This window comes from Stegodyphus dumicola, chromosome 3, assembly GCF_044657685.1.
Source record: "Stegodyphus dumicola isolate Sdum_Otavi_A_Nest chromosome 3, ASM4465768v1".
Classification (NCBI taxonomy): Eukaryota; Metazoa; Arthropoda; class Arachnida; order Araneae; family Eresidae; genus Stegodyphus; species Stegodyphus dumicola.
Window position 1 is genome coordinate 68,106,722 of NC_140770.1, and position 12,671 is coordinate 68,119,392.

The 12,671-nt window shown below is 34.4% G+C and overlaps 1 protein-coding gene across 1 annotated transcript in view; it reads left to right on the top strand.

The window, feature by feature from the left end:
• The window catches only part of cn (Kynurenine 3-monooxygenase cn), a 95,624-nt gene that overhangs the window by 19,451 nt on the left and 63,502 nt on the right, over window positions 1-12,671 (top strand). Inside the window, exon 2 of the mRNA XM_085812981.1 lies at window positions 2,894-2,963. Within this exon, the coding sequence (XP_085669107.1) occupies window positions 2,894-2,963 (70 nt within the window). The remainder of the gene's footprint in view (window positions 1-2,893; window positions 2,964-12,671) is intronic.

Genomic DNA, 12,671 nt, shown 5'->3' on the forward strand with positions numbered 1-12,671 from the left:
ATTTTCTTTCTCCTTCCAACATGCCTTCGTGGTGTTACGGTTCGTGGTGTTACGATGAAACGCATTCAGCTTGACATTTTTTGAGGGATGACACTTGACAATAGATTGTCTGTATTTCCGCTCTCCAATTCTTCCAAAGTCCATTAGATCTCAAATTAATTGAATATGAGAAATGTCTTTCTCATCGAGAAAATTATATAGTTTCTGGGACAGGAGCTAATCCATTTTATGAGTTTGTATTATCATCCTTAACCGTGGTTGCAAAGATCAGCTGAGATAGAGAATTCAATATATTCACGGTTACTGCATATTTCTGAATATAAAACAGTCCAGCTTAGTGCTGAAGAACTAGCAGAGTTTTGTTTGTATGCTGCATTATCAATCAAGTTTGTTCCTGGACTGCAAGAGTATGTTGGAGAGCTATCAGGATCGTTTTCAATAGGAAAGGCCATTTGAAGGCAAAAATTCTTGTAAGAGACCCACTCCTGTTGGATCCTTAAAAGGGAAGCCCTAAAGGTGTCCGCCGATAACATCGCGGCAAAAACATCGTGGACGAAAACGTCGCGGAGAAAACAACGCAAGGCGAAAACGTCGTGCTACAAAACATCGTGGGAGAAAACGTCGCAAAGAGAAAACATCGCAGTTCTAAAACATCGTGGCACAAAACATCGTCGTCGAAAATAAAGCGGTTCAAAAACATCGCAGTTTAAAAACATCGTCGTCGAAAATATCGTGGTAAAAAATAAAGTATCTACAAATCATCGCATGTAGATAACATCGAAGACATGCTTTTCTCAAGTTTTAATAATTGTAAATGGATATTCCCATAATGATTTGTGAGCGCAAGGTGTAAAAAAGGATAAATTTTACTTTCACATTTTTTATTAACTAATAAATTTTTGCTGAAAACGTAAGAAAACTTAAGCATAGAAAATTAAATGTAACTTATAGATTATACTTTTCATGAAATATTACCAGTAAAAACTTTATAAAAATGATTTATTAATGGCCTTTGTTAGTTAACTATGTCGGTTTAAAATTCTATTAAGTGCTATAAGTTGCATTAATTTTCTATGCTTAAGTTTCCTTTTTATTTTCTCAGCAAAAATTTATTAATTAATAAAAGATATGAAAGTAAAAATTATCCTTCTTTCCATCTTGCGCTCACAAATCATTATGGGAATATCCATTTTCACTTATTAAAGCATGCCTGAAAAAAGCATGTCTGCGATGTTATCGTCATGCGATGATTTGTAGATACTTTATTTTTTACCACGATATTTTCGACGACGATGTTTTTAAACTGCGATGTTTTTGAACCGCTTTATTTTCGACGACGATGTTTTAGAACTGCGATGTTTTCTCTTCGCGATGTTTTCTCCCACGATGTTTTGTAGCACGACCTTTTCGCCTTGCGTTGTTTTCTCCGCGACGTTTTCGTCCACGATGTTTTTGCCGCGATGTTTTCGGCTGTAACCAGCCCTAAACTTGACTTATAGCATCAAAATGGCCCAAATTCAACTCCAACGATATCAATTACTCATTATGCAGTAAGCAGTCGATTTGGTCAGTGGCGGACTGTAATAATTGATTAGCGTATATTATATTTACTGCTATGAACTGAACAAGGCGCTGTAAAATAGTCTTACAAAAGTTTACCAATGTAATGGGAGATCCACAGGTTTACCGTGTAAGCAGAAATGTTCTTGTAGGAGCGCTATGTCATACTTCACTATGTCAACTTTAAGTTGTGCAGCTGCTGGCTGAGATTTGGGAAAGTTAATCTGAATTGCTAACATATTATTCTTTGCGTGGGAATATCCGTATTTTATTCTTTAACTGATTTCCTCGGTTTCCAGTTGGTGTGTTAGGCAGAACTGATGCTAAAGTGATCAACGGGCAGCTGAAGAGCATTATTTGCATTACATTTCAGTACAATTTATACACCTTAGTTCGGAGTTTTGACATTGTATCCATGACTTACTTCGCCACAATTTCCACGTGCCTCATCAGTCTGACAGTTAGTAGAGATGAGTCCAAATTGATAATATCAATAACACTAAGTTAGTCTTACGTATTCTCTCAAGCTAAATCGTTCCTATCAAGGACTCTTTTTGTTTATAACTTCTGAATTGTCCCTTTCCTTACTGGGTATAGTAAGTTAATCTGTTGTTGAAGATGCTACGTTTTTTGGACTGGAGATTGCTCTCTAGCCGGTTTTTTTAGTATTGCAGCACTTAAACTCTGCTAGTGATTTTGAAATGCCAGAATGTTTATGTACAAGATTTGAATTCTAGATTTGTTAGAGAGCCTTGTACCTCCTTTAAGTACTCTCCATTCCTAGTCAAAAATAAAAGAATCGTGCACCATAACGCATAGAGTCTGGGTGTTGCCAACCTGATTCTCTAAGGTTCATACCAGGCTTTGCGTAGAAGGCAGAATTTATGCTCAAGCTTTAGACCCTCTGCGAGTATTTCCGAAAGGAAGAACGGGAAGTCACTTATATATTTCTCTTGTAAAATATTCTACCGCAATTTAAAAAAAAGGGGGAGGACTGTTTATTTGCTACTCTTACAAAATGATTTACCATGTTTTGACAGAGCGTTTGTTATTTTTGTAAAGTAATCTATTATATTTTGATGGAATAGAAAGCTACCTATTTGCATTTACCACGTTTTGAAAGAACAAGAAACTGCCTATTTGCTATTTCCGTAAAATAATTTATCACATTGTGAAAGAATAGGAAGCTGCCTGTTTGCTAATCTTGTAAAGTAATCTTTCCTACTTGCATTTATTTAACTGAAGTGTAATTTTAAAGACTTCATTATAACATTTTGAATGAAATGTATAAACATGAAATAACAAATTATTATAAGATGCTATATCCTTATAGGTGGGTTCTTTATGCGCATGTATACTGGGCAACCGAGGAATTCAAGTCAAGCTGTATGAATTTCGCGATGGTAAGATAAATTTATTCCTTACTTTTTTTAAAATATGAGAATAATGCAAAATATTCATCAATTTAAAACATGTAGGACAATTTTTGTTTTATTTAATTATAAGAAAAATACAAATTAATTTTAAAACCTTGCAATCTGATAATTTCAAACTATAATCTAACGCCTTGAAGTGAAGCTTACCCGTAAACAAATTAAAATTATACCTACTCTTTCCAAGTTCTATTTATTATACCTACTGTTGTCCGGTATAAAAAAACCCCAAATTTTTCAGTATTGAGTGAAATTAAAACTCTTCTAAAAATTGTCAGTTTTAAAAGCCTTAGAGTTTCCTTCTTCTTTTCGGTTTGGAAATAAAACTTTATTAACAAAAAGTATAAAAATATTTAAAAAAAAGTATGAAAGGATTCAGATTTTAACGATAGCCACAGAAGACCCACATTTTTTTATAAAAGGATATTAGGAAAGATAGGCAAATTTAATTTTTACCTCCCTGTATAACCTATATATACATAAATAAGACAGGTATGTTTTCGGTTCAAGAATTCAATAGTGATTTTTCAATGAATAAGCCACCTCCACAACACGTTTTTGCTATTTTTAGAATGGCTTGCGTCTCTCTATGGTTTTATAGAATGATGTCTCTTATCTCATGTGTGATGATTTTTTTTCGTTTTGTATGAAACTTCCAAAAATTTTCATTTACCGTATTTGAGCTTCCTACATTCATATAAAGAGTTGATTAGATTTTGGGTAAAACTGGGCAACTGGGAATGGTACTTTACTTGAATAGTCTTTATAGCAGTCTTTAATGGACAACCGAAAGTCGTACTTTACTTGAAATAAATAGTAGTTTTCAATGAAACACTGTATTAAAATACTATAATCCAAAACATTCCAATTTTAGTATTTAAGACTTTTATATCAACAGGAATAACATTTTAGAAATTATTAGGAATTAGATTTTAGCTAAATTCATTAACCGGAAGTGATGCTTAACTTGAAGCTTTGAACAGACTTTCTTACCAGACAATCTAAAACTTCTTAAATCTGGTATTTAAAACCGATATGTGATTAAAAGCAACATACTACTACAGTTATAAGAATTAAATGTATTCTTAGAATTATGCTAAATGCAATGAGAATAAGCTCATTATGAAGACGAGCTCTTATTATGAAGCAATTAAATGTATCAGTTTCTATCTTCAATATGTATTTTTACTTTCGTGTCGAATTGCTTTTCAAATAAAAGAATGTTACCATCAAATATTATAGTTATGTATGATTTTCAAAGAAATAATATAGTAAATATAAATAAATACCGAACAGAAAATAAATGTATGGTAATACTTAACATTAAATGGGGAATTCTGAGTTATGCTGCCTTTAAAATATTGTGATTTTTTAAATCATTGATATGTAAATCCGAAGCACTGTATACGTAGAGGATATACTACGATCGATGCTATATTTTCGAATCAAAACATCAGCATTAATTTGTACCTGAGCATGTATAGTTATCATTGGCATAGAATAGAATAATGTTTATGTTTGAGCCATATTAAGCATGTGAGATTTTATTTCAAATGATCATTTTGGTTTGGTTTGGTTTATTTAGTAATTATGGCAAGGCACATTAGGGCTATCTGCCTAAGGGTAGGAATGACTTTCTAAGCGAAACCGGCTTTTATACACGTTACACATGGGGAAAACCATGAAAACGCCCATGCAGCTAGCCCGTTCGCCGGATTCGAAACTCGAACCAAACTACCAGTGTTCAGCGACTTTACCGCTCTGCCGCTGTTGGCTTCAAAAGATCAGTCGAAAGGGATAGTTTACTTAAAACTCATTGCTGTTCGGCCAGTGCCATGCCTTAAACGTGGAAATGGTGGGAGGTCATGTGCTGACCACATCAGATTATTACCTTTTTATTGAGAAGCAAGGAACTTTGAGGATAGGGAAATTAATGAAAGATCTGTCTCATCAATGCGCAGCCCTCCCTCTTGTGCTTCTGAACTTCATTCATATCGGAGAGACATTTCAACAGATCTTTAATGTGTTACGAAAGCAGGAACCACTAGATGATGCTAGTACGTCATGCCTGATTAACAGTGATGGACGTAAGCGAAAGCACACTTTGCTTTTTCTCAAGGAATGGGAGGAAAAATTGTAATATTCCTTATTTTTGTCAAAACATATGTTATTTATATAATCTTCAGAGCAAGGGTCTCAACTTATTTCCTCCATGCACACCTTCACCATTGCTAGATAATTATTTCCCTTAAAAGTGTTTCATAAATTAAACAAGAAAAAGTCCAGAAAATGTTGATAAATAACAAAGCCTGAATAAAATTAGTTTTTTTTTGTATTCATAAACTACAACTAAACTCTTAACAAGTAAATAAAAGACTGACCGCATCCCCCTGAAACTATGGAATTTTTCTCAAGAGGGAACTCCCTTCTGGTTGAGAAGTCCTGCTTTAGAATGTTTTAAATATAACATTCTAAACAGATGATAAATTAAAATTATAAGATGTTAAATTAAAATTCAAGTTAATAAAGTTACAAAAATAAATAGAAACTTTCAACCCATGAAAATGAAGGATTGAAGGGAAGGCAGAGTGTTGAGTTTTATACAAACTAAGTTATATTGCATCATTCTGTAAATACAAATCAGAGTGATATGTGATATAGTTTTGTTTACCAGAAGTAACCCTGAAAGCTCGAATATTTCTGTTCAATTCGTCAAAATTTGGAAATGGCTACTAAGCGTGTGGAAAATAGGACTGAAGAGAAAAAAATAACAATTCAGTTATATAATGAGAATAAATAATTAAAGAAATTGATGACATAGTGAATATGAGTTCATACACGGCAAGAACTGTGATACACAGATTCATATCATCTGGTAGTGTGGTAAATGCACCAAGAAGTGGCCGTCCAAAAACGCTGATTCGTGGAGAAGAAAGGAAAGTTATTAGTATTTTGAAGTGAATCCAAATATTTCTTCAAATACTCTCATAACAACACTTCAAGCATTACTTTAACAAAGTAATTCCTACAAAAATTAACCCCAGATTTTTTTTTTGACGGGTTACAAATCGAGAGTAGTCAGAAAGAAAAAAACATACATCAGCAAAGATAATTGAAAGAAAAGGAATACTTCCTTTTGTAAGGCAGCATTTGAATACAGATAGTGCATTTTGGTCGAATGTGTTGCTTGAGTTTCGAGAAAAACATGCAACAGTAAAAAGCAGGAGCAAACGAATGCTAAAATGACGGTTGCATGTCGAGTACAATCTTGAGCAAATCATGAGCAATCTTGAGGTGGCGGCAATCTTGAGTTCATTGATCGCACAACAGACTGACATGTCTATTTGAATATTCTTCAACAAAACGTCCGTAAGCTTCATTTATGCTACAACTTTTATTTCCAACAAGGTGATTCCAAACGTGCAGAACATATTGCCCATCTGTGGTTGCTCTGCCATACACCCTACACCAGGGATGTCAAACTCATAGGTACACTTGGGCCAAACAAACAAGGTTTAACTTTAGGCGGGCCAAAAGAAAAAAATCAATATTCATAGAAACGTAGATTTATTTCGAATAATACAATAATAAACATATATATATATATATATATATATATATATATATATTTATATAGAAAAGAACAAGAAAAATTTAATGTTTACGTCCGAATACTTGACATATCTGCTCTGCTATTATCTTACCTATTTCAGGAGAAATTTTGTTTGCAGTGATAACTTTCAACGCTGACCCAAGGTGAGCATCATTAATACGGTTTCTAATAGGAGACTTATTACCTTTCATGACTAAAAATAACTGCTCGCACCGATAAGTGCTACCAAGCATGGAAATAATTTCATATGCGAATTTTCGAGTATTTTCAAACCTGGCTGGTAAACATTTGTAAAATTCAGGCACGCCCACTTCAATGAATTTTGCTTTCAAATTTGAGTTGCATTGAATCTCGATCACCTCCATTTGCATATGGCTGGGTACTGAGTCAATACTTATTAAGAAAATCGAAGGAAAAAAAAAATTGTCTTCGAGGGAACTAAAATCATTAAACCTCGTTTCAATTCAGTTGTTAAATTTGCACTTTTTTCTGCGAATTTTTGATACAAACAAGTATCATCTAAACTTGATTTGTTCATGCTGCACGTCGGGAAGTGCGTCAAATCTTCATTTTTAAGTTGTTTTTCCCAAAGAACTAGTTGACATTTGAATGCTTTAATTATGTCAAACATGTTCGTAATGATATGATCTTTTCCTTGTAACGATAAATTTAAATCGGTTAAGTGTTTGGTTATATCAACAAAGAAAGATAAATCTTGTATCCATATTGGATCGTAAAACATACTTACGTCTTGATTTTTCGTTTTTGAAAACTGACATATTTCTTCTTTCAAATCCCAGAATTGTTTGAGAATCTTGGAGCAAGATAACCAACGTACCTTGGTATAGTAGGACAAACCCGAATATTCACTATCTAACTCACTTAAGAAAGCAGTGAAATGACGCTGATTTAAACCTCGAGATCTTATAAAATTTATAACTTTTTTTATATATGACAAATTCTCCATATTTATTACTTTCGTGCATAGAACTTCTTGATGTATAATACAATGCATATGATGAATGTTTGAACCGTGAATTTCACTAAGATTTTTTCTTAGTAATGCTACGAAGCCCTTGCTTTTCCCGGTCATTGATGGAGCGCCATCTGTAGCTACAGAATTTAATTTTGCCAAAGGTAGATTGTATTTCTGCAGAAGTCCAAAAACACAAGTAAATATATCTTCTCCTGTGGTAATACCAGGCATCGGTATTAGTTCCAGTAATTCCTCAAAAATGTTAAAATTCTTGTCACAAGAACGAAGAAACACTGCTAATTGAGCTTTGCCACTAATGTCCGTGCTCTCGTCACAGGCAATGGAGAAACTTTCGAAACTAGATGATTTTGCTTTGATCTGATCACTTCAATTCGCGGCTAAATCAGTAACTCTTTCCGCAACTGTATTTCGAAACAATGAAATTGATTGAAAAGCCTTCACATTTCCAGGACAAACAATTTCTCCAGGCATTCCTTGATGAAATCACCGTCAGTAAAAGGCTTTCGAATGTTTAGCTATCAACTCGGACAAGACGTAGCTTGCATGTACCGCCACTTCACTTTCTTGCAATACTTTACTAAACATGGACTGTTGCTTTTTCACTCCTAACTTGAGCTCTTTCAACTTTTCTTCTCTCATTAATCCTTCGTAATTTTTATATTTCGATTTGTGTTGTTCGTTATGACGTTTAACATTATATAATTTTGAGTTTAACATTATATAATATGAGTATGAGAATTAATAGTATTATTACATATCAAGCAGATTATTTTATCTTTTATTTCACAGCAAAAATATTCTAATTCCCATTTTACTTGGAATATTCTATGTTCGTCAGCGATTTTTCGTTTAATTTTACTACCACTTGGTTTTGATATAGACATACTGAATACAAAGGGCTGGAATAAATACGGTTAACTTTAAAAAGTTAACAAAAATTTATCCTTTCCACAAGAGATAAATCAAAATGCTGAAATATTTCTTCAAAAATATTCTAACAATATCACAAAATGTCAAACGTTTAGCAAAACTCAATTCAAAACAGAGAAACTAATTCTATCTCACAGCGAAATCGCTACAAATCAATCACAGCATTAAGTAAATAAACAGTTCGCTAGAACTACAGCTACTACTGAGATGAGTTGTTTGTTCTCGGTTTTTATAAGCTTTATAATTAATTTCTCGAATATACTGGAAACATCTATAAATATCTGGATTTTTGTGGATGGCAACAGCAATTACGAGATATTTATTTATTGGATATTAAATGCACGCTCTGTTCTATTTTTAACCTTCCAACGCAGCTGTCTTTTCAGAAATCGTCTGAGTTGCTAAGGCAACCTGAAGCAAATCTAATTACAATTCTAAATAAAAAAATACTAACTAAATAAATAGCTATGAAATCCGTAACAATATGAATTAAGTAATAATTAATAATAAAGCAAAGTGCATGCACATACATGCACCAATATATCGTACGAAACTATGATTGGAAAACTGAGACCATGAGTTCGGCCACATTCGGCTATCGGGGGATGCGTACAAGTTCTAAGTGCACGTGCCCCCAAAAGCCGAAGGTAGCTGAACGCAAGCTACTCACACGCATTTGTAATTTAAGTAGTGTGTGTGTCAGCTCGCTGTGAGTAATCTAACAACACTGAATAAATTATCGTTAATTACTTAGCAGTAAACATTTCATTTTTTTCTTTGTCGACATGTTATTTTATTATTATATATTATTATTTGCCGATATATTGGCCGGGCCGCAAAAATATTTGTTGTGGGCCGCATGCCGCGAGTTTGTCATCCTTGCTCTACACTCTCAGTCATTCAATTCAATGCTCTAGCTTAAATCTCATTGCACATTTATGTAAATAAGTTGAAAACAAAAACACTCGTGAATTCCATGTTAGATAACCCCAAGGCTGTTATCAAACACAAAGGATTTACCGCAAAATTATTGAGTATATTTTTAAGGTATTTCTCCCACCTTCTTGGCGTGCCTTCGTGATGTAGTGGTTCTGCAAGCTGGGCCGGTATTCCAGAGATCCGTGGTTCGATTCCCGGTGAAAGCGATTGCTCATTTTTCATTTTGTCTGCTTCCAAAAAATACCTAATGTCTCTACACATTTTATTAAGATATTTTCTTCACTGTACTTCCCCTTTTCATTTTGATGAGTTGAAATGTTTTATTATTTTGCAAGTTCCTTAATTTTAACCTTAATTTAATAATTTGTAATTATCGTAATAATATTCCCCGTATTACAAAAATAATACATGTTTTGATAAAAATAATAAATTTTCCCCATTTTTGGAGAAAATGCATAGTGTGTCTTCACTTATGTCTATCACTGTACTTTACTTAGTGTTTTGATATCAAAGAAGTAAGTTAAGTATCATCGTAGATACTTAACTTACCAACCCTGGTGTGATTCTTTTTTGCAATTTTAGTAAATTTAATTCTTGAACATATCGTGTTGGAATACAATCGTTACGTTAAGGAAGGCAAATTATGAATTTATTCAAAGTTACTGCAGTTTCTTAAAAGGGAAATCGAAACACGCGGAAAAAAACTTTTGTTTCGCAGGATAGACAAAAAATGAAATATTCTCAGAATAAGAAGTATGAGAATTCTTCTTGTACTGCGAATGTCTATTCTATCAGTTTTGTCTATCCTGCGAAAACGTATACCGACTTCAGTTGCACTATGAGTATGTATTTTGTTCTACAGATGAATACGAGCTCGATAAACGCCCTTTATCTGTAAGTGAATAAAAAGCTATCTAACTACGTCTTGGTACGACAAACTTCTAAGGGTGAAGGGCATATCCATATGAATTAAGGATTGCATAGGAACCCATGGCCCAGAAACGTCACTGTACACCGTCAGGGGTGCTGTACAGGAGAGTGCTAGTAGAAAGTGAGGATTGCCTCATTCGAGCGGAAGGCACCATACAAAGAGCATGGAACGCTATACGAATGGAGAGCTTGCAGACATGCACTTAACCCTTTGTTGCATGCAAATAATCTAGAGAAGTTAAACGAAAATGTTTGTATTTTTTCTACTTAAAATAACCTTATTAATAATTAAATTAATTTTATTCAAATTTCGTTTTAAATAATTGCCACAATTTGTTCACTACAGTGGACAACATGCATATACGTACATGCATACAAATCTCTTCCCAACCATTTACGCTCATTGCATTTGAAATCATTTCCTGCTCTGTTTGCAGTGATCATTACCATCTTCTAAATGGTAAATCTACAACTGACATGTACATACAGATCCCCCAATATACCTTCATTTCATCGATTGTGATTGAATTCATTTTGCTACGATTTTGTAACCTGTACCTATTGGATTCAAATGTCAAATGTTCTAGAAATTTCTTGCCAAACATAAACATTTCCAGTGGTGTTTTGGCTTGATAAGCAGTACATTTGGGTTTCAATTAACTCTTTTCGGTAGATCTTTATCTACCTACTCCACAATTTTCTCAAACTGACATTTAAACTAAAATGTGTAAAATTACTAATTATGAATAAAAAATGGCAGTATAAGAAAATGTAAGCAATATTATATAATGTTTACTATGAGAAATTGTACTCATTTGGAAAGAGAAGTAGTAGCCATTTTCCAAATAGCAATGCTTTACTTAGTGATGCTATACAGCCATCTATGACCGACAGTTGAAAGTTCTAATAATATAGAATGAATAAACACAGGAATGAAATCTGTTAAGGCATTTACAGAAGAATAAACAAATTTAAACTTTTGTCTCCTAAAGTGGACATGATGCAACAAAGGATTAAGTGTATGGAATAGCTGAGGGTAATGGACGAGCCGCTGCACGCACTTATCGAGAGCACTTTCCCGACATACATCAACCACACCACAGTTTGTTTGCACGTCTGCATCAAAATTTGTGTGACTACGGGTCATTAAGAAGTGGCAGGACAAGTGAGAACAGGCCAAGATCGACTAGCTCGGTCATTAGGAAAGAAAGTATGTTAGATTCAGTGGAGAGTAATCCAAGGACCAGCATACGTGCCACTGCCTCTCAATTAAGAATATCTCGTACCCGTGTCCAGCGTGTCTTGAACATCGAGTCCTTCCACGCCTTTCGTCTCCAAAAGATTCAGTTTCTGCTCTCGGATGACTATCCTGAACGTGTGCATTTTGCACAGTAGTTTCTGCAAGAAAGTGCCCGTGATGTTAATTTCCCAGCTATGTCTTGTTCCCGAATGAGGCCACATTCAATAGTGATGGCGTATTTAATCACCGCAATCAGCATTTGTGGGCTCAAGAAATAAACAAATGTCGCTTGTACCCCAAGGTGTGCGGCACAACAACGCTTCAAAGTTAATGTTTGGGCGTGTTTCGTCAGTGATTGCTTAGTCCGGGCCCTACCTTTTACCACCCAAGTTGAATGCCGCGAATTATCTGATCTTTCTGGAAGAGATTCTTCCCGGCTTGCTTAACGATGTTCCACCAAATGTGATGTGCAACATGTAGTTCAACATGATAGGGTACCTGCTTATTTTGGACTGGATGTTCGTAGCCATTTGAACAGATCATTCCCGCATTGATGGATTGTGTATCACGATCTTGTTGTGTCAGAAACAGATCTCGTGGCAAGACTCGCCTATGCAGCTGCTACAATCAAAGGAACTCTCGGTGTATTTGAACATGTTCGGCAATTAATGGTCCGTCGGTGTCAGGTATGTTTGGCGTCTGATGGTGCAAACTTCGAGCATCTGTTGTAACATTCAAGCTGTCGTACACCATTTGTATTATGTCCAATAAATGTTTCAAATTAACCACTATCTTGTTTCCTTTCCCATTTTCTATCTCTGCTACCACTTACCCCTGACATTTCCGGGCATGGGTTCCTATGCAATTCTTAATCCTTATGATGTGTTCTAGCTCCCCAAGAAGTTTGTCGCAACATTTACGGGACACACTGTATAATAAATTTATATCATACTCGTAATTTTTTAATGTTTGCCAATTTCTAACTTACTCAATTTGGAGCAAAGGTTGTATTACTGATTTAAATGGCTT